General features: G+C 35.5%; 2 protein-coding genes across 2 annotated transcripts; both read right to left on the bottom strand.

The window, feature by feature from the left end:
• Nucleotides 1-4,769: 4,769 nt before the first annotated feature.
• Nucleotides 4,770-9,628, bottom strand: LOC123523765 (uncharacterized). The gene is made up of 3 exons (XM_053539848.1): nt 9,441-9,628; nt 5,924-6,089; nt 4,770-5,819 (listed from the first exon to the last, which is right to left on the bottom strand). Exons 1-3 carry the CDS (start codon nt 9,626-9,628, stop codon nt 4,770-4,772), a joined length of 1,404 nt encoding a protein of 467 aa, XP_053395823.1.
• A 4,204-nt stretch (nt 9,629-13,832) lies between these two features.
• LOC123523764 (uncharacterized) lies at nt 13,833-15,548 on the bottom strand. The gene has a single exon (XM_045301411.2). It carries the CDS (start codon nt 15,546-15,548, stop codon nt 13,833-13,835), a length of 1,716 nt encoding a protein of 571 aa, XP_045157346.2.
• Between the last annotated feature and the right edge of the window lie 8,803 nt (nt 15,549-24,351).

Here is a 24,351-nt window from a genome sequence, read left to right as displayed (position 1 = left end):
GTCTTAAGGCAAAATATATTTGTGTATAGTCCGGCGTAAGCATGTGATACTATATAAAAAGGAGAGACCTTTTTTCCAAAGTAGATAGGGCCTACCACGTACAATACGATTATTTCAACCTTTGAAATATAGTCACAGTTTATCAAAATTTGTATGTCAGATGCAAGTACAGAATCTGTTGGCTGTGTTTACCATATTTGGCTGCATTCCTAGCAGTGCTTCCGCCGGGATGGCGGCTTTCTCTTCCACTGAATTCTTCAAAGGCGAAAATGGCAATGTCAAAACTCTTGCAACTATTATTTTAGCCGGATGTATTGCAGCATTCTTTTTGGCATTTGTCTCTGGTCATATTATAACTAAATATAGCTCTTACTTCGGTCTTATAATAAAGCATGACAGCCGCGGCAATAGAGTATTTATAAATACCGGTGGAACGGCTGTGATGCCATTGACAACCGATTATTCTTTGTTCCAAGCGAGTCTACACATGACCGGAGATCAGTTGCACCAGTTACAGACACAGAACAACCTGCATCAACATTATTTATTGCAGCAGCAACAACAACAATAGCAACAACCGCTTCAATATTCGATTGGTTTATATAAGCCGCAACCGCCACCACCGCCGCCACCCCAACAGACGCAGTATTCGCAGAGTTTGTACCACCAACATCCGCCGCCGCCAGCGCAAAATCAATATTCAGGTGGTTTTCATCGCCCGGCATACTAATATAATACTCCAAGACCCTACCCGGCTTGTTATGACGTCAAGTAGAAGAAAAACGAAATAGCAAATGTGTTACTCTACAATATTAATATTAAATGCGAGTTATTTGGTGCTGTCACACAAAACAGTGCGTCATATAACCTTATATAACCATACATGTCACAGGGGTGCAGTATGAAAAACTAGAGCTATCACTGAAGGTGATGAATGTACCCCCGCATGCACTGACACAGTACATTGCAATTTGACGCACACAAGACTGCATAATTATGTGGACTGTAAGTATAAAGACTGTATGTATATAGTATAGTAACAAAAACAAAGTCCCATAACTCTGCAGAATTTATATCTAAAAGAACATAACATGCACCATGCACAAGTAGGGTTGGTACTGATCACTTGTGTGAAGTTTCATTAAGTTGTGTGCAAGGGTTCGGGAGATTAGGTGCGCACAAGATTGCATATGCAGACTGTATGTATATAGTATATTAACAAAAAACAAAGTCCCATAACTGTGCAGAATTTTTTTCTGAAAGAACCTAACATGCACCATGCACAACTAGGGTTACTATTGATCACTTGTGTGTTAAGTTTCATTAAATTCAGTGCATGGGTTCAGGAGAATATGCGCGCACAAGAGATTAGGTGCGCACAAGATTGCATATGCAGACTGTATGTATATAGTATAGTAACAAAAATCAAAGTCCCGTAACTCTGCAAATTTTTTTCCTGAAAGAACCTAACGTGCACCATACACAACTGCTGTTGTTACTGATCATTTATGTGAAGTTTCATTAAATTGTGTCAAGGGGATGAGGAGAGTTGGTGCGCACAAGATTGTGTCTATGTATAAAGTATAGTAACAAAAAACAAAGTCCCATAACTCTGCAATTTTTTTTTCTGAAAGAACCTAACATGCATCATGCACAACTACTGTTGTTACTGATCACTTTTGTGAAGTTTCATTAAATTGTGTCACGGGGATGAGGAGAGTTGGTGCGCACAAGACTGCATATGCAGACTGTATGTATATAGTATAGTAACAAAAATCAAAGTCCCGTAACTCTGCAATTTTTTTTCTGAAAGAACCTAACTTGCACCATGCACAACTACTGCTGTTACTGAACACTTGTGTGAAGTTTCATTAAATTGTGTCAAGGGGATGAGGAGAGTTGGTGCGCAAAAGATTGTGTCTATGTATATAGTATAGTAACAAAAAACAAAGTCGCATAACTCTGCAAAAAAAAATTTCTGAAAGAACCTAACATGCATCATGCACAACTACTGTTGTTACTGATCACTTTTGTGAAGATTCATTAAATTGTGTCAAGGAGATGAGGAGAGTTGGTGCGCACAAGATTGTGTCTACGGACAGACGGACAGACAGACAGACAACCTGAAACCAGTATACCCCCCCCACCCTTACAACTTTGTTGTCGGGGTGTGGGGGGGGGGGGTACAAAAACTGAGTTGAGCGTAACAATGTATTCATGCGCCATATTTGAGAGCATTCTAGAAATAGAGCATAAATCACTATCAATATACTGAACTCGCTACGTACGTAGTTTTTCTTGTTTTGATGATTTCTGTATGATTTCAGTATATCCACCGTAAATATGGCATGTTGTTTTCAACCGTTATAACGGACTGTTGTACATTTTATGTATTTGTTAACTAACTAGTACAGTACAGAACCATTGGCGTTCATTGTTGGTGCATTGTGGAATATTTAGAGCGATTGAAGAAATATTCCGCACATGAATTAGATAACTAGCGTCCTTTGTAAACCTTTTATTTGACTAACAAGGCAGAATTATTAATTGTGTTTAAGTTTGATTTATGTCGTTGTGTTATTATATATTTTATTGACATCTTAGGCCCTATAACAACCATAAGGTTGTTACTTGAAATGTATTCTACAGAATAAAAGAAGAAAATAAATCGGCATTTGAAAAAAGTATTCATCTTATTTTGGTATAGATTTAGATATACATGCTCGTATTTTTGTTCTATAACTGTATTGAGTAGGGATGGGAAGAAATTTCCGGATGTATATTGGAATGCAACAAGTCGTGCAGCAAGTTGGGACTGGGTGATTTATATGAAATATAGAGAAATGTTTGTGACCTGAATTCCTCATTCGTTATCTCTTATAATTTATTTAAACTTTCAGCAAATGTCAATCATGATTGATACCTAGTTGTGCATAAGGATTTTTTTTTTGAATTGCCGTTAAATTTCCTGGATTATGGTCCTGTGTCGTCTTGCTCTATATGTCAACGAAGTCCAGGTGAAGGCATGAATCACATTGGTAATAGAAATCTAGCTCTAGTAAAGTATTTCAAAAGTCAAGGAATGTGACCAGCTGAGCTAAAAGTTATGTTATACATGAAAGGGAAATATACTAATAGTTATTTTTGCTCAAAACAAGAACTTTCAGAATTAAGAAATACATATTTAAAAGATTTACTTGTATATCATGTAGAATGGAGTAATATTTCCTACATTAAAGCGTAATGGTATAATAAAAATATTCAAGCACGTTATTCACTCTTAGATTACTTTTTAGGCTGAGTAGTCACACATACATCCATAACAATTTCTGGTCTGAATAACATCTGGCCGCATGAAATCTTTCGATTTGTGGTATAATAAACATGAAATTTTGAGTTGATGACCGAATATTCGAGAATTCATTGGAAGGTTGGCCGAATATTCGAATAATAAAAATGCTATTCGTTGCCATCCCTAGAATTATATTAGATAACACAGTATGGCTTAATTGTGATGCAGTATGAAATAAATTTATGTTGCCAGACATGTTATGCTGCTGTTTTAACTGCAGCAGCTCTGAAGCCAAACGATCGATCTAATTAACCTTTAGCCTGCTGGCGGCAATTGGTTTTACCTTTGCGACCATTGCTGGCGAAGATCAACCTGCACATCCGTAAATTTTCCGTGAACATCCCTGTGAATAATAAATTGTATTGCCCCAATTGAATGATGGACCAGTCCATTTTAGAAATTTAGCAGGGTAAAGGTTAAAGATAATAATCACCGTAAGATACACATCCGAACACATAGCATTACACTATGGTGCGAAAAAGGTGGTAATGGCGGATTCGAATAGTCCTCAGTTGTTTTGCTCAGACTGTAGAGCTAAGTTCCTTTCCTTCTTTGCATTATTTTGCTAAAATCACATGACAGATTTATGCTTGACATGTAGTTAGTTTGTTCATAATGAAATAATAACGTGACAGGATTTGTCCTGGATACTTAGATCATACACCACCACTACAATTTGGGGTCTCGTGTTTTAGTAGGTTTTGCAGTTTGTTTGAAAATATTCTTCTTGCATCGAACATGATTCTCACTTATCTTTGGAATTTTATCCAGCACTGACAATATTCTTTAAGAAAATGTAAGTTACAGGCATTTAAAATGGGCCCTGATGTGTCCTGCGGTCATTGGAAATGTCAATTTTATATTTAGTGTGTTGTTACCTTGTTCATGATTAGCCTATATCCTGGGATACACAAAGCAGCCGAAAAAGATCATCAGACAGATGTTTCTCATAAAAGTAATGTTCGGATAAGATTTAAACGAAGATAGGGGTGTATAATTATGTAATTGGTCGGTCATATTATGTAGATTAACACAAACAATTTGTGCAATAATTATTCTGTGTTTCGTTACTTTCATCTTACAAGGAAATGTCGCTAAAACCATTCAACTCACAGCCAACATTGACTAGGGTTATAAATATAAAAAAAACCCGAAAAAATATGGTAAGCCCCAATTGTTTGCCGAATTACAGTATTATATAAGTAAAATTTACTTATAGTAAATATATGTTTTATGAATTCACAAATGCTATTCAAGTAAAAAACATGTATCTATTTATCTATTGAATCTTCTTTACCCCCCTTTTGGGTACTACTAGCAGTTTGAATGAGATGAATAATAAAAACTAATAGAACAATCAAGAGCAGATTCCTTTTATTTTATATGTCGTGCACTTCTAGGAAATGTAAATTGTGTCTCATTCCAGTTCATAAACTCTTACAGTATCACTTGAAGAAGTTAACACAAGTCTGTTTTTATGTGGATCAAAGCAGGCTGAATGGGAATAAATCATATTCCTCAGTGTGCCCACTTTTCTTGTGTTGTCCTCATTAGTCTGAATAACATTTGTAGTCAATCCACAAACCAGTATGTTTCTTCTTCTGTCTGTACATACTCCACAAGCCCGTTCTAGTTCAGGATCTGTAAAAGTTGATTGATAATTTCCCTGGATGTCAAGAGCTATCAGACCTTTATACTGATCAGCTACATACACCCTGCTTCTGTTAATACTGTAACTTATATGTTGGCTGCAGTGGAAAATTTCTTTGCCTGATTTATCAGTTGCAATTCTGTTTAGCATAGTGCCATTCATATCATACATATATACTGATTTGCTTTCATCAGATATGAACAGTATCCCATTGATGTAGGCAACACCATTGCAACGATGACCAAGCTTCAGTTGCCGCTTGTTTGTCAACTTATCACCCAGTGATACAAACTGGATTGTTTCGTTTTCGAGGCTGACTGCAGCTTCATCATCACTGATTTGGCAGACATAAAATGGTCCAGCATTAAGATCTAGATGATCTTTAACTGTAGCTGTGGAAATATCTACATGTTTAAGTTTTGTGTTTTTGTAGTCTGTCAGTAGTAGACTGCCATCTGAAATGAAACAGGAACCAAAAATACAGCATTTACTTCCGTCTTTTGTCACTTTCACATTTATGCCATTCTGTGCTCGCTTTGTGTACACTGTTGTCTTCAGTTTGAGGTTTGTACTTGTAATTGAGATCTTACCGAGTGTCTTGAATTGGTTTAGAAAGTCTTTGATTTTTACATCAGGTTCAAATTGTATTTCTACACTTGGTTCTTCTCTCAGAATTTGTTCAGCTTTTTCAACTTTAACAATAGTTTTCTCAGTCTCTTTAACACAGACAAACTCCTGTGCTTTATTTCCAGCAGACCGCTCTAGTTTCTTGTAGTACTCTGCAAGGTCGACATTGAATTTCTCTGTTTCCTTGATCTGTTTGTGTAACTCAGTTTCAATTTTTTCATACTCTGCTTCAACTTCCTTTATGGACTCGTTTTCAAGTTGTCCTTCCTGAATTTCCTAATTAAATCAATTGCCTTATTCTTGTGTTTCTTCAACTGTTCCACTAGTTGCTCTTTTGACTTCTTTATATCTTCCACGGTTTTCTTCATGGTGTCCAGTTTTGTTTTAGTTTCCCCAAAACTTGATTCCCTGTACAAATTGTCAATGTCGTCTGGAATTGAACGTATATCTTGGCATGCTCTGAAAGAAAAATGTATTTTCCTCTTGACATTTTAAAGCAGTGTAGTCCTTGTAAGAATGACAACAAAAGATATTAATGTAACAAAATTTCAAAATATGATATCATACTGCCTTACATGAAAAACAAACATGTCATTTGTTATTTATATTTAATTTCGGTATTAACTTGAAAGTTTACCCATTTCACAAATGAAAAATCAATTACAATGTCATCACATTTTTATTACTTGTTTGTTTTGGGTTAAACGCCGTTTTTCAACAGTATTTCAGTTATGTAAGAACGGGCAGTTAACCTAACTAGTGTTCCTGGATTCTGTGCCAGTACAAACCTGTTCTCAACAAGTAACTGCCAACTTCCCCACATGAATCAGAGGTGGAGGACGAATGATTTCAGACACAATGTCTTTCATCAAATCGTCACGGAGAACATATGCCCCGCCCGGGAATCGAACTCACGGCCCCGCGATCTGTAGACCAAGATTCTCCCTATTGAGCTAAGCAGGCGGGCCCAATTTTACTATTAAGAAACTAAAATCAGTTCAGTGAAATTTCATTCTTGTTGACTTTTGACATAATAGCTAAATTATAGTTTATGCTAATATTAGAAATTTACGCACATCCGCATCTACAATGAAGTTTATATTTAATCCTTGATATAAAGTTAAAAAAAATATGGATGTTTGTTTGTAATAAAGTTAAGCGGATATAATATACTTAACAAATAATCAAGGCCTTCGCGTGGTTTATCGTCTGATTTACCACGGTTTAGAGTTCAGATGCGTAGGAATTGAACCACGAGGGCGTTAGCCCGAGTGGTTAAATACTGAAGCATCTGAACGATTGTTTATCGCAGAATATATAGAACTTGATTTTCTTCTTTTTTAACTGAAAATCAAACCGAACCATGTTAGAATATGTAATTTCACACCTCCATATTGCTTTCTATAACGTGACATTACAAAAAGAAACCAGTATTGCACTGTGTCATTTATAATGCAATCACTGTTTCTTAAATATAAATAGCAACATCCGAAATCTACAGTCAATTTAAATTTAAGGTTTGTTCGTATTGAACTAGAGTAAAACTCGTATTGGACATGCGAAACTCTTCCAATTTCTTATAGAGTCAGTTTGAATTACTTCCCTTGTATATAGCTGCAGCAGTATCTGTTGTTTTTTTAAATGCCTTAACGAAACATACATGTGTGCGCACTCAATTTCTTAGAACATTTCCTATCAGATAAATATGGTCTTGATTCAAAAGTTTATGAAAAGTTGGACTTGATTTTTTTTTTTTGCACTGAGAGCAAAATTAATGTCGGAAAATTATCATACGTATTATCAGAGAAGAACATAAACTTAATTGTTTAAAACAAGGGGTCATATTTTTATGTCCCAGGTCCGATACTCGTGCCTGTGCAGTATACTCAACGCTGTCAAATATCCTCATATTAATTTATAAATCACGTGTCCATAGTTTGTGCATTTGACCAGTCTATATTCAGCAACGATTTGCTTGTTTGCTTGGCTAATTAAAAACTTTGAAATAAACTATGAAAATTAAGTCCTAATGTCATGTAATAAAACACTTAATTGAACAGCTTGCCATTCAATAACCTAATGCATAGTGCTGCGAATATACATAAACTTGTTACGCCCCAACATTTATGGGGGTGGTGGGGGGGAGGGGGGTGTATATATAGCGGCGCTGTTGCTGTCTTTTTATGGCCCTTTGATAGTTTTGCTATATAAAATATAGAGAAAAAAACATATTGTGTGTCAAACTCCTCAAACACTATTGAAAAGATATGCTTGAAAGGTTCAGAGATGAAGGACCTTGAAGTGAAGATGACCGTAACTAATGGATTTTACTGTAGCCTTTTTTTCTAGTATTATGATCCTTCCTTCGCAAAATAGACCATAGTGGAGAAGTTTGGTAGGAATGGATTCAATGTTGTTCAGATGCACAACCTCATCTGAATATGTCATAAAGGATGGAATGTGACCATTTACCAGTGTTATTGCCCTTTGTTAATTTCTCTATATAGGGTATAGTGAATATTTAATGTGTTCAGCTCCTAATACTCTTCGAAGAAATGGGTTTAAAGTTGCATTGGTGAAGAACTGACTATAAAGGATGGAGTATCTGCTTTTACCACAGTAATACCGCTTTGTATTATATTTACCGTTTCTAGGTGTAGAAATAATCCTATGTATTTAACTGCTATTTGCAGGATCCCATACAAATTTCCAAAGATGAACAGCACTGATGTGAAAATGATCATTTAAGATGGGATTTTACCATAATCATTTTCACCATAATTATAATCCTTTCCTATTTTCACTATATAAAGTATATCAAAGAAATCTGTTTTCAAAATGATTTCGGTCAACATTTCATTTCGAGGATATCGCAATATGTGGGCGCATTTGTGTCCTATGGGTACATTCTAGTTAAATTTAATGGGTACATTCTAGTTAAATTTATGTTTTACATAAATCATATGAGGTAATTGTTCATGTTTATAAATATGAAATTTGCATCTAGTAGACCTTTAGTAAGTGTATAATATGTAATAGTTATAGTATGTGGGAGAGTGTGTTACCAGGATATATCAGAGCTAGGGGTACATCGAGGGTATTTTTCTCTGCACATATCGTCGAGGCCGTTCTGTTTTAGAAAATGTGTTCCCTAGATAAAAGTATCCAACAGATTTCTGCATTGGTTTTAAATCTTTGCATTTCATTGGCCAAACATATTGTAAAACTTGTTGTTTTGTTTGTAAAAAAAATCAAAGAAAAAGAAACATTTGAGAAATCTCAGAATTTCATATATTTCTGAATTTGGCGATAACTATCGTGTTTTTGAAATATTCTAGTTTATTTATTCTTTTACTTTATAAATGTAGGTGTTTGTGATAATTCTTTCTCTGTGAACTGTAAATTGGAGCTAAAATCGTCTTTTCTTTGAAAGGAAAAAATTATACTCCCTTGATAGGACATCGATAGAGAAAAAGTGTTGCGATATATATCGGAACAGTTTTACTGTGCTGATATATATCACAACAGTTTTTTTCTAATGAAACTCTATAGAGATTTCTGTGTTGATATATATCGTAACAGTTTTGTAAAATATCAGCACAGATTTTGTAGTATTAATGTGTGTTACCATGTTTAACATACTGCAAAGATCAAAGGAAAACTGCCGCACTATGCGATAATTCAGTAAAGCAGATGAATGTAGTAGCCTAAGTAACTGAGAAAATGTATCAAATGACAAATATTATGAGCCAGAAAAATGATCATACATTAGTGTACACAATAGTTACATAAAAAAACAATGTTAATTACCTGTGATTTATAGCCACACAGCTAGCACATTCAACTTCATCATAGTTGCCACAAAACATGTCCAGTAGTTTTGCCTTGTGTGTAGAACATCTCTCTATAGGATAACTTGGCAGCTCAGTTGCTTGTAAACCACGGGAGCCGAAGTCAGCTTTATCCAGGATCTGGTGACCACTCATAGCAGGAAACATTTTGTGTGAGTCTGTACATGGTGTACAGTAATAATCCTGACATTCTACACATTACTTTTCTGCATCTCTCGTTATGCTTTTCTTAGTGCATACACAACACTTGACTGTTATTATTTCATCAGATGCATCTATGTTTTCTTTAGACGGCATTTTGTCACTTTATACTTCTACATAATTATGGAAAAATCAGTATCATGTAAAGTTAAGGTTTAGCAGTATATCACAAAACAACAGAAGTGTTTAGTAAACGAACAGCATCTTGACAAACAACTTATCTGTCCAATACATGTTTTATTGTTCTGTCCCACATAGTTGGATACTTAAAACATTCTAAAGGAGTTGTCCCCCTTTAAAAAAGAATGCCATTTGTAAAGAAATAAATGTAAACAATTGTCAGAAACGATGTTTTACCTAGTTATGTTATGTTTAAACACTGGAACGTTGTTGCAAATGCATCAAAACGAAGAAATGTAACAACTTTTTAAAAATGGAGAGTTTTTAAAGGCGCTGAACTATCCAGAAGTGTGGCCCCTTCATGCTGTCCCTTTCCGGAATTCAATACATATATGAGTAAACTGACAATGGGTTAGTAGAATAATGTAAATATTTTATATGCTGTTAAATTTTCATGTAAAACAATGCTTTCTTTCTATGATTTGATGATGTTCGAACTTTTTTCTCCAAAACATGGACCTAACTCTTAACCCGCTATACACAACCACATATTGACATTGAGAAGTTACCATACCCTCGATGTATTAATACTACTTTATCAAAGTTTATGTTGATTTACCTGCTATCTTTCAGAAGATAACCTGTTTAGATATAGCAATAACTACCTTCTTCAGTTAAGTTTAAATAATGTTATGTACATCTAAAATAGATATAAGAATAAAACAGTTCAGCAAATAAAGAATCACTTACCCATCACATATCTTATAGTAAGCTGTATGTATTACGTTCGAGTACGTGTTATGGCTTCATTAGTTCCTTACAACTCTCAGGTTTCTTATTTTATGGAAAGCATGTGCTCCATGCTAATTGCCGAATGCTAAATGGCAAATATGTAATGCTGAATACCAGTTACTTCATGCTAAATTCCAATTACTTAATGATGTTAAATTGCAAAATGATATTTGGAACACCGATGCGTCATGCTAAATAGTTTATGACAACTATTTAATGCTAAGTGCCAAATACTTATGCTAAATGCCGAATAGTTCTTTAAGGCGATAGAATGATTTCTATTTGCATTATTTTTGGTAACATGAATCCTTTTTTCTTCATATACAAATAAGTGCATTGACTGAAGCTCGGATTCTCAATTACTTACGTGGAGTTCCTAGATTAAATACGCCACATATTTTACTACTTTAATTATTTTCCTGCTTCTTTGAATTCTTTCTTTGTTATGACAAATATTGGAACTGGAAAATGATATACGGAGACATACTGAAATATATATATATAAGTGATAAAGAAAAACTGTATACCTTAAGATATATCGCTATAAAGTAATTTTTCTTGAAGTCACGGAATAAATGGTAAAACGACCAACCACTGATTGAATCTGTTCATGAGTGTTAATGAAAAGTGCAAAACCCCTTACGCCCCCAAGCACCGGCTTCAGCGGATTTCTATTATCCATAATCGTCGAACATGTAGAATTTTAACAGCCACCACACTGCACTTACAGACTGCTGCTGTAACAGTCAGTAAAGTCTCGGATTGATCGAGTGTGCTCGTGAGGCTAAATTTTGTCCAGATGTACTGTTCCTTACTGTTTGCGAACGAGAACAGATCAAACAATACTAGTAGATTGATTTCCCTTCAATGTTTTTCTTTGATGTATCCTGTTCTCTTTCAATAGTCTTAAGGCAATAGTGTAGCAATAAAAAGGAGAAAACTTTTAAACCGAAGTAGATTGCACGTACAATACGATGATATCTATTAAAAATAATGCTTGTGTTTTTCTCGTTACCTTTAAGATTGGTCACTAATTATTTCTGTATTTTAGATTCAAGTACAGAATCTGTTGGCTGTGTTTGTCATATTTGGCTGCATTTCTAGCTGTGCTTTCTTCGTGATGGCGACTTTCTCTTCCGCTGGATTCTTCGAAGGCGAAAATGGCGATGTCATTGTCTCTGGTCATATTATAACTAAATATAGCTCTTACTTCGGTCTTAAAATAAAGCATGACAGCCGCGGCAATAGAGTATTTATAAATACCGATGGAGCGGCTGTGATGCCATTGAAAACCGACTATTCTTTGTTCCAAGCGAATCCACACATGATCGGAGATAAGGTGCACACCGTTACAGACATAGAACAACCTGCTTCAACAACAGTTATTGTAGCAGCAGCAACAACAACAACAGTAACAGCAACAACCGCCTAAATATTCGGATGGCTTATATCAGCCGCCACTGCCATAACCAACAGACGCAGTATTCGGGTAGTTTGTAGTACTTGTACCATCCATCAACCATCACCGCCAACGGTGCAACAAAGTAATTTTCATGTGGATTTCATCGATCGCCTGGCATACTAATTTAATACTCCAAGACGTTATTCTTCTCGTTATGACGTCAGGTAAAAGAAAAACGAAGTAGAAAATGTGAATTTACTCTATAATATTAATAAACATTACCAATGCGAGTTGTTTAGTGTTGTCACACAAAAAAGTTCGCCATATAATCTTTTATAACCGTACATGTCACAGAGGTGCAGTATGAAAAAAAAAGTTGAGCGTAACAAAGCATTCATGTATTTGAGAACATTTCCAGAAATAGAGCATAAATCACCTAATATATTGATATTTATGTGTTTCACATCTCAAATAAGAAATATAATCAGCCGGCAGATAAGGTGATATTTTAGCCGCGGCTTGGAACTCAAATGACTGATATTTAAGTGTGGGAATAATATATGTAAACCCCGTGCATTCAAAAATAGTGAAAATCTTGTGTCATCTGTATGGGACAGGGTCTGATCCGTTTGTTTCACAACAAAAGCATCACTTATGATACAAGATATTTTGCCAGTGACTGGCAATTAGAGAAACTGTGACTATCATTTTCTTTTACTGGCTGAAAATGCTTTCTTTCGTTTACGTTTGAACATTAACAATAATGTATTTTTGTGGCGAGTTTATGTGAGGGCGTTGACTGAAGCTTCTTTCGTCCATGAACAAGCTCTGCAACATTTTACTTATGTCTTGTCTAACGATATGTAGTTTTCCACCTTTTCTATCTGGATACATAATTGTATATATTTGGATTGGATCGTTCTCGGTGCATTTACCGGACATTTACAACAAGGGTAATGCTATGTGTGTCTTACAATGATTATAAATCTTTAAATGGTTTTAGAACTGATGCAGTTACAATAGAATAATATGTCTGACAATCGTTATATTTATTTTATACTGCATCATAATAAAGCCATACTGTGATTTATAATACTAGTATGATTCTAGGAATTTTTGCTATTCGAATATTAGGCCAATCTTCCAAATGAATTCTCAAATATTCGGTCATCAACTTATCAGCAAAACTACTCAAAATTTGATGTTTACCCTAATTAGCAATATTCGACATTGTATATCTAAATCTATACCAAAATAATATTGATATCCAAAATATGAATACTTTTCTTACGTGTCAATTTATTTTCTAAATTCTGTTGAATACATCAATCTTATGGTTCAAATAAGGCATTATATGTCAATAAAAGAAAACATTATAATTACACAACAACATAAATCAAATACATTTAATAGCTATGTCCTGTTGTGAAATAAAATGAACAGTAGTCTGCTATAACGGTTGAAAGAACATGCAATATTTAGGGTGAATATAAAATCAATAGAAATCGTCAAAACAAGAAAAACTACGCACGTAGCCAGTTCAGTGGCAGAGATGTACATTGTACATATCTTGGAATGTTGACAAATGGATAAAATTATTTCACTTTTATGCCAACAAAATAGTCTGTTTAAAACTTTAAAAACACAAGGTTGATGCTAATAAATCTAGCTGAAGCTTCCCAGTGATGTCAGTAAGAACTTATATTTCCGGAGTCAATCTGGGGCCATTGCTGTTTTATATATTTTAATTACGTTGTTTGATGCAACAAATACTCATGATGCAAATACTTCGTTGTCGAGTTTTATATCTGTCGTTGTATACCAGCATAATGCTTCTTACTCTAGTAGAAAAATTGAGATATATCCCATCCTTCCGACGCAGATACACTGATTTTTATCAAAGTATGCAATACATCGACTTGATTTGCGGTCCACAGTGTCTATGAATTTTAAATCACTTGCGTACCGTGTTATCCCAAAACAGCTACAGATATAGACATGTCCAGCATCATCTGTTGTTATCCCTGATATCCCTGAAGGAGGACTAACTTCGATTGATAATTCTCCAGTGCAAACGCTTGTCTTGCTAAAACAGTACGCGTTTTTTCTATCTAGCTTGATACACTTAACCTTTGAACTTTGGTTGTCTGAAACGTACAGCATATCGCAACTGATGTTTAATGTTAGATACCACGGATTCATAAAAAACTTGTTCCCGAACTCGTCCTTTTCTAAGGTTTGCAAAATATGTCCCGCCTTGTCGATGGTGACGAGTTTGCTTGAAGGCCATTTAAACGAGACAACAAATGTTTTTGCAATGTTGTTAAACACAATACCCAGGCATCCCATTCCAATATCAATATCTTGGCCGGTGTCAGAAATTTTATGCGTGTCTAAAATTCTAAAATATCTTATCTTTCCTTCGTAAGGAAATGTTACCACAAATAGGGATTGATTAAATCGTGTTACTCTCGCTGGTGCAGAACGCATGATAACTGTATTTAAATGGTTTTCCTCCAAACATGGAAATTTTCTCGGCACCAGAGTAATAATGCTGCGTTTTTCACTAACTGTTGCCACAAAACTATATTCATTCATCAAACAAATATCACTAAACGTGTAATTAGTACCCGAAATAGAATCCCCCAGTGCAATTTCACATCGCAGTTTCATTGCTCTGAGTGACTTGAACGTGTTCAGCTCTCCCATGTCGGAACATTTTAATATTTTCGGATGGAACTCAAACCGCATTATTTTGGCCTCTTGTGATAGCTCTTTAACTTTATTCTCCAGCGAATTTTTATATTCCAGAAAATTACTTATGTCAATAAATAATTCGCACTTGTTTCCAAGCGCTTCTTTTCTTTCTATCTTAGTTTTGATATCTCTGATTTCTGATTTCAATTCATTGATTTTGACCGAACTGGTTGCTATAGTTTTGTCGTTTATGGAGACGATCTCTTCTATGCTCTTTATCATCTGGTCGTCGAAGTTGGTGAGCATCCTATTAATTTCAGTTTGCTGTATTCTGACCTCATCCGTTGCTTTATTCTTGTATTCTTCATTAGACGCCTTGCTGGTAAGGGTTGCTTCTTCCATACGACAGATTTCCTTTTCAAAAATTTCTATTTCTTTAATCATTGCCAATGACTTGTCGTGCAACTCGAGTTCTTTCACAAAGTCCGGAAGATGTATCCACTTATGAAGCGCCCTGCGATGTGCACTGAAAATACCGTATTCAGTTGTACATTCAGAACATGCAAATACTTTACATTTATCACAATAGAATTTAATCAGTTTTGCTGTATGCTTTGAACAGTTTGTCATGCACAAATCCTTCGGCATCTCTTTTTTGTCCAGTATTTTATGGCCAATCCTGTTAGTACGATGGTATTTTACGCATGTTTTGCATATATATTCCGTGCAAGTCGAGCAAAATCCTTCAGCAGTTGGAACGTCCTCAATACTGTCGTCCCTCTTGCAATGTTCACAAAACATCTCACGAATTTCCGAATCACTTGATGAACTTGGAGGATCATTTAAATCTGCCATGTTCTGGTCGTTGAAATTCCTTCCTTAAAATATATATATTTCACTCGGATAACTGCTGATATCAAACAGGCATGTGACATTAATATAAATGTATAAAACGACACGATAAACGCTATCTTCGTAATAGATAAAGGGGCAGCTCGTATAGATTTTATTTATAATACATATATTTTAAGAGGTTAATATACGACTGGGTTGTGCTTTCTTGCCATAATGTCTCATCTAGTGTCATAATTGCCCAAGGGCTTTAGCCCGAGGGCCATTATGAAACTAGGTGTGCCATTATGACTAGAAGGCACAACCAGTCGTTTATTGACCTTTTTATTATATACATAGAGGATATTACATGAGTGTGTTTTCATATAGAATTTATTAAACGAGTTGAATAAAATGATAAAATGCGAGGCTCTGCCGAGCATGTTGTCAATTTTATTCAACGAGTTTAATAAATTCAATGTGGAAAGTCACAAATGTAATATTCTTTTTATCACATGTTAGCCTTTCTTGTCGAAACATCAAAAAATCGACTTTCTTTTACTATATAAACAAGACAATTTGACCGACATCGCCTACACTATAAATGACGTCGACGTCAAAGCTTTATTACACTAGTGTATTATCATTTTTATTTAATGGCTTTATTACACTCCCGCGACGTCAAACATGTGATAAGTAAGTTCGGTTCTTATTTATTTTGATAGACTTTATTTTCATTTCACATATTTTCCAAAAACTTAAAAGCATTATTTGTATTGCTTTTATCAACAATGCCATCAATAGTTGACAATCGATCTGAAACAGAATCAGCACCCATTCAACCGCCATAATAACGTTGCTACATGACGTCAACATCAGAACGCGCTGACGTTCCGGTTACCCGGGGCCATTATGATTATGGCGCGCGAGGCGCACTGCGCCATTATAGATTCCTCTACAGAGGCCGTAATGACCGTTTTAAACGGCCTTTTGTCACTATTTATAGTAACGTATATAAAGTAACCAGAGTGTCAGCGCGTTCTGATGTTGACGTCATGTAGCAACGTCATTATAGCGGGTGAAAGGGTGCTGAGTCATTTTCAGATCGATTGTAAAATAATGATGGCACTTTTGACGAAGAAATCAATACAAAAGATGCCCCAAAAGTTTGTAGAAAAGACATGTAAAATGAAAATAACAAGATGAGTATGAAGTGAAGGTATATAATATAAGGTCAATAAACGGCTTGGTTGTGCCTTCTAGCCGTAATGGCACACATAGTTTCATAATGGCCCTCGGGCAATTATGACACTAGGTGTGCCATTATGGCAAGACGGCACAACCAAGCCGTATATTAACGCTTCATATTTTTTAACTTCAGATTTTTTTTTGAAACCACGAGATGCACATTTTAAAACTCATCATGTTTATGGGTATATTATTGACAAGCGTCGCAAGATTCCGGGTTATGGCAGTCAGCTTTCCAACTGTTTTGGTAAATTAAGAGGTTATGCACTGACTGCATGTTTAGTGCGCAAACGTTTGCCGCTGACCTGTACCCCTGTCAGTCGTTTATAGCTTTATTAGCCGATCGTTTAGTGAATTTTCTTCGGTACATAAAAACATAAGATACATAGTTCTTTAAATACACTTTATTCATTCCAAAGCCCAAAATTACCCTGAATTAATTAATACATAAAATCTCCCTCCCTCTCTCTCTTTCTCTCTCTCTCTCTCTCTCTCTCTCTCTAGACAGAATCACTGTAAGCTGTAGCAGCACTTGTCTTGATATTTGTACTGTATCGATGTTATACGTATTGATGTTATATGTCATGTATATCTTGATTCCTAGATATGTTTAAACCAAATAGTCTTTCAAAAATAATCTAATAATTATTTAGAATCGTAAATGCCAAAATAGAGACACCCATGATTTTACAGCTCTGTCCTGAAGCTAAAGCGCTCTTCAGTTAAAATGCTGCCTAGCTAAGGTGCTCTGTAGTCGGTTATATAGCAAAGCCGTTAAGTATGATATGTCAACTGCTGACAATTTCTTATGTCATGTTAATGGAATTAGTATATAAAATATTCTAATAAGGTACATTTAATTAAGGAAAGCTATCCGGTAACATTTTTTAGTTATGATAGATATCAGCATGCCGGATAGATACAAAAAAGTGTGGCATTTCTCACACTTTATCTGAAGTTGCTGGTCTCGCCTTTACTGTAGTACAGCTACTTTGAAAAATTCCATTTCAAGTTAAGAAAATACATTAAATGCATCAAAACCTTTCTAAATAACTATCATAACTATACAGTTATAGTATTATAAGTAACATTAAAGGACCGATACGAGTGCGTTATCGCAAATGGTCGTCGGGAAACAACTAAATTTCCATAGGCCCACATTGTAATGTTTCCGGTCATGGGACTTTCCTAACATTTAAACTTTTGATGCCACCTACTCAGGTTGAAAGAACTATCCAAGAACTATTGAAAAACTGCAGGAAATATATATGTTGACCATCACTTTTGGGCACTTTTTTGTGCCCCCACCCCCCTGAGTGGTGGGGGCATATAGATTTGCTCTTGTCCGTCCATCCGTCCGTCCGTCCTTCCGAGAATGTTGTGTCGCACCTAGCTCCAAAAGTATTTGACGTAGAGTCACACAACTTTACAGGAATGTTGGTCAGCATGTGTAGTTGTGCACCTGGGGATTCGCGTCCGGATTCATTCAATCATGTAGGAGTTATGGCCCCTGACTTTGTAAAAAATGGTCATTTTAGTGTTGTGTCGCGCCTAGCTCCAAAAGTATTTGAGGTAGAGTCACAAAACTTTACAGAAATGTTGGTCAGCATGTGTAGTTGTGCACCTGGTGTTTCGCGTCCGGATTCATTCAGTCATGTAGGAGTTATGGCCCCTGACTTTGTAAAAATTGGTCATTTTAGTGTAGTGTTGTGTCGCGCCTAGCTCCAAAAGTATTTGACGTAGAGTCACAAAACTTTACAGGAATGTTGGTCAGCATGTGTAGTTGTGCACCTGGGGATTCATTCATTCAGTTATGTAGGAGTTATGGCGCCTGACTTATTTTGTTGTTTAAGTTTTTTCATTACACAAGACCAGACTTCTTGTCCAGACTTACTCAAAAAAAAAAAAAGTTTGTGAAACATGTATGTATAAATGTATGTGACCTAGAATCATAAAACATTAGAGGATTGTTTTATAGCCTGTGAAGTGTTCTCTTTAGGATTTTACTCAGCTAGGCCAGAGTTATGGCTAATTAAGTAAAAAATACACATAAGGTTCTTAAGCTTGTGTTGCAAACATCTTAAAAATATTTAACCTGAGTCATCACACTGGATAACCGGCGATCTTGACGCCCGCTGGAAATGTAACTCAGCTGGAAATGTAACGCAGCTGTAAATAGGTAGGTAAAGTTTTTCATTTATTTCTATTAAAACGAAGCAAATTCTTGCAAATCAACTTGACAGTTTTATCAAGGAATGACCATTGCTTACATTTACAATTTCTGGGCCAAAAACGATCGTTATGTTTTGAGATATTCGCTAACAATTTCTTCACTTTGAAAAATCGAGCAAAAATCCCAAGTTTTGCGCAAATTGTTTTGTTTATGAACAACCTGTGAAAAATTTTATCATCTGGTTGAACAGATGTGTCCTTTCGGAATACCTGTGTGAAGTTTCCGGGTTCTACGTTATTCCTGAAAAAGTATATTAGCCGTTAAATAGGCAGGGTCGAGAAAAAAAGACTGTCGAAAACGGCCGCTAGTGCTGTCGTTGAACTCAGATGTTAGCATTTATAGACTATCCATTAACTCCGATGATTTAGAATACTTTTGTAAGTAAAAAGTATTACTGGCAGTGATTTGACGGAAACGTAATTATTTTTAAAATTGGCACTTTCATTTCAAGAGGCTTTAGGACTATATTCCTTCACACCCGGGCTGAATTTAAACGTAGTTCACGCGTTCTTGCCATTTTTCCAGCATGCGAAAGCCAACCATATATTTTTTTGCAGTTACACCGAAGCAATATAGTACATATTGCAATTTTGCCAGCTTTTGATGGTGGAGGAAAACCACTACAGGTGCCTCCGGGCTACTACAGAAAGTAATTTCACCTCGGGTTTTGCAAGTGCAAATGATTGCTTCTGGCCGTCAGTCCTTGATGGTGCTAGATGGTGTATAATATTATTTGCTCATACATAATTATTTAATTTAATAATACTTATTTTGCACTCTTTTGGAATAATATCCTCGAAACTTTTAGTTCTATACCCAAATTTTCCAGTTTCAGAGTTCAATTCTTTCTCTTTGTACTTCAGGTATTTGTGGTCATGATTTTTGATAAGATGATGTATAATGTCTCTGTACACCTCATACACCGCTGAACAATAGTAACAGATGTACATCATTCTGAAATCAAATGTAAACTATATACATTATCGAGAAACGACTGGCAACTTAATAAATAAGTACATGCATGATCCATAAACAATATAACAATGAATTGAATTGAATTTTGAAATTATAAATCATGTATTACGTGAAAAAAAAGAAATAAACCCATTATATCATTGCCTACCAACTGTAAATCAGCTACTTCATCCAGCATATTTTTCTATTGAAAAAAGGTAAGGAAAAGGACATATTGAAACAAGTTAAATTGCCCTGCAATACATAGTTAGCAGTCAAATAAACCACATGCAAATAAAAGTTATACTATACGACACTATAGTACAAACATTAATCGAAAATACAACCTTGACCTTCCTGAGTTTCACTGTGTAATTAATAATATAAAATTAATTCAAAATACCACACTGAGTAACAAAGTTATGCTCCGGACACGAATTGTTGCTTGGAGACCGGACTCGAACCTGCGACCTTAATTTTCAAGGAAGGATGACGACTCTTGCATGTCTAAGATAATTTGGCTGTAGTAAACATTTGCGTAACATATTTCAAAATCTCTCGATGAATGATAAAGTCATACGCCAGACAAAACAAAATGTTGCTTTATAAACCTATGGAAAAAATGGAATTAATACCATATATTTGAAATTTTGTCTATGCATGTAGAAATTGCCAGTCTGACACAAAATACTTATATGTAGGTCTGTGTTATTTTTTTTGTTATACCGACATTGGAGGTGGCCATTAATGAATGGGCCTCAGCAATACTTGTATCATTGGTAACATCTGTTTGAAGTTTAAAAATTAATACTTAAAAACAAAGAAGTATTATAGGTCTTTGTTAAAAATCAGTCCATGCATGTAGAATCAGATTCCGGACAAGACACTGCGGGCGGACGAACGGACAGACGAAAGGAACTAAGCAACTTTTAGACCCTAAACCAAACGGACAATGATAATGAAATCAACCAGAATTACTCGACAAGGCAATAAGGACCATACCTAAGTATATTCAAACTGTTTACGGACTGCAAGTATACACATTTTACACAAATTAAAGACGAAAGAAGTCGCAAAAACACAGACAGACAAAACAGATCCAAAATATACATAAAGAAGAGACTCTACGGGGCATATTACATGTCTACAAGACATTTTTTTTACTTTGATACAGCTGTATTCTCGATAGCCGACAGCTGACTTCAACGACTGCCTTTTGCAAATACAGCGGCCGTTTTCGACAGTCTTTTTTTTTCGACCATGCCTATTTAACGGCTAATATACTTTTTCAGGAATAACGTAGAACCCGGAAACTTCACACAGGTGTTCCGAAAGGACACATCTGTTCAACCAGATGATAAAATTTTTCACAGGTTGTTCATAAACAAAACAATTTGCGCAAAACTTTGGATTTTTGCTCGATTTTTCAAAGTGAAGAAATTGTTAGCGAATATCTCAAAACATAACGATCGTTTTTGGCCAGAAATTGTAAATGTAAGCAATGGTCATTCCTTGATAAAACTGTCAAGTTGATTTGCAAGAATTGGCTTCGTTTTAATAGAAATAAATGAAAAACTTTACCTACCTATTTACAGCTGCGTTACATTTCCAGCTGAGTTACATTTCCAGCGGGCGTCAAGATAGCCGGTTATCCAGTGTGGTCATTAAACCATATTACAGTGGCAGGAGTGGGGGCACCTGTGTCCTATGGACACACATCTATTTCTCTTAGAACTCGGTTACCCATAGTCCGGCAATGATTTTTTTTTTGATTTTTCATTAAAATGCCCTACTGATAGAACAGGCATATTTCTCACACAAAATACATCATTTCATATTATTTTAGCCAGTAATCATGGATTAAAGTTTTATTTTATGAAATAAGATAGTTTTCAAACACATCCAACATATTTTACACCAATGGGAGATCACTTTACATGGTAGATATACACTGCAGAATACCATATACTTTTTCAACCAATCAGAGGCCTTGTTGGTTACTTCCTTCTGACCAAATATCATGGCGTTGGGGTCACACACCAGTAAATATTCTTCCCAATATATTCTGTATAACACTTACATTTTTTAAAGAGCTACCAAACATAGCTAGACCCATTTCAGAGAACAAATCCTTACCTCATTTTAAAGAGTTATGATAAAACTGATATAAAATGAGAGAAAGTAGTAGTCATGTATCTTCTAAGAGAGATTTCTCTTGTCACATTTGCTTACTGTAAATTCACATCAAAATCAATTGCTGCGACCCGGAAGTACTACTCATACTAAAACTGAGTTTCATTTCATAAATACAATCTCCTCTCCCATCTTTTCTTCCAAAATGTCAAAACTACATCCACAGTGCAATTTTAACAGAAACCAGCTTTAATTTAGACCTCTGTGGCCATGCCAAGTGAAAAACTAGTGTTCAAAAACCTTCCGCTATTACGCGTCTATACCAGATGTTCTTTACTATAGTTAGGCCTTAATAATTAGGCTCTGACAAACAAGCTGGGCAGTAAAATTACTAATAACTGAAAAGATTCTGTTGATTCTGTTGAAACTCCTATAAAATGGTTACAACTACGCTTGGAACTGGTGAATCATATACATTTTCGTCGTAGTCCTGGACACTAAGACAATTTATTTACTTGATATCTCAAAGAACTATAACTCCATAAAGCTACAACCACGAAATCCTTAGAAAATGTACAGCTTAGTCCTCGGTGTGTCTCTCCTGTGGTTATGTATATGCCCAAGAATCTCATTGGGCCGATTTTGATCATTTCTGAATTTTGGCCTGTGGAAATAATATCCCCCATAAACATCTTAATAACTTTTTGTGGTCAGAAATTACACTGCGTAAAATAGGAAGAAAACGTCTTTATAGCAAATAATAATAGTGGAAGTACACAACAAAATGTGTCGCAGAGGTGTCTTCGTGTTACTACCAAAGTGCATCGATTATCGAAAACATCAGACATTAGTATAACTCACACGGGAAGAGTAACTTAACCAAGAACACTCAGAATGTAATCTAACATCATGTTATGAAGAATTGTCTAGGGGATTTTTCTAAAGAAAGTCCAGAATGACCCCCTCTGGTTCCGTCTCTGGACAGCGATCGTGCTACATTTTGATTTTGAAATCATTTGCCTCCAAACACCGTCGACTTGAACACAATGTCCGAGACACTAATATTTAGCATAATTATGCATGGTCGGCGTCAAACCAATGTATATTATAATATGTTGGTTTTGGTACCCCTAAAACCATAATTTGACCAACTACATCATGTCTAGAATTTATGACAGCTTGATTTACAATAAGGACGTCCGGCCACAGTCATAATGTCCCTGTATTGAAAGCGTTTCATTGTCTTCCCGTTACCGTCACACACAACCTTCATAAAGTACGACAATCGGTGTTTGGCGTACAATGCACAAAGACTATGGAAAGCACTCCTTATATTTTTATATTTTGCATACGTTATATTTTACTGCGGGAAGCATAAAGTTGTCACCACATTTAAGAAAAAAAAAAAAAAAACATTCGTGAATACCCAATGTCCAACTGTCGACATTAGCCGAGATATGATGTTGAACTGACAAGCCATTCGTCATTTGTAAAGACCCGATGTCGATCTTGCGCGACAATTACCTACTAGTAAACCGAAAGTCGAGCTAGAAAAACATTCGCAAAATTTAATGACAAGTTTGCATGACATTCAACATTCACCAGAACTCAAAGTCAAGCTGGCACGAAATGATCTAATGCCGAGCTGGCACGACATTCGTCAATTGCGAACGTCTGTTTTTGTCTTTTCAAAAATCTTCATTATTCGACTCACCCCTCTAAACATATGTATAACATACGTAAATTAAACGTTTTAGTTCTAGTCTAGTTTCATGTAAAATATAGTGTAACAAATAGTTCTAGAATGTATCTACCTGTGGTTTGTACAGAGACATCTTATCTGTTATTCATATTTGGGTAGATAAACCGGTTACACTACTTTAGTATTAGGCAAAATGCCTTCTCATGAGGAAAACCTGGCCGCCATGTCACGGCGGCAGTTTATCAAACTTTTTCGGCGTGTTGTAGATTTCTGTAGATCAGGATGTACCTATATCGTTGTACTTACTCAATATTGTCTAACTTCTGCTGCAGTTAAACTATTTCCAAAGATTACAACATACGTAGAATAACACCACTAAATGCAAGTTGTCGAGCGAAGCGATAAAAAAAAAACAACAGAAAAAACCGTATAAAATTACCTTGAAAGTATGTTAATAGAATAAATTTGCAAACATTGCTGGAAAGTAGTGGTGCGTTCGCACTCGTTGAAAACCCACTAGCTACGACTCCAATAGCTTGTTGTAAAAACATATCATT

The sequence above is a fragment of the Mercenaria mercenaria genome, chromosome 3 (genome assembly GCF_021730395.1).
Source record: "Mercenaria mercenaria strain notata chromosome 3, MADL_Memer_1, whole genome shotgun sequence".
Classification (NCBI taxonomy): Eukaryota; Metazoa; Mollusca; class Bivalvia; order Venerida; family Veneridae; genus Mercenaria; species Mercenaria mercenaria.
Note: the sequence above shows the minus strand (reverse complement) of the source record. Positions and strands in the feature narration are given on the sequence as shown.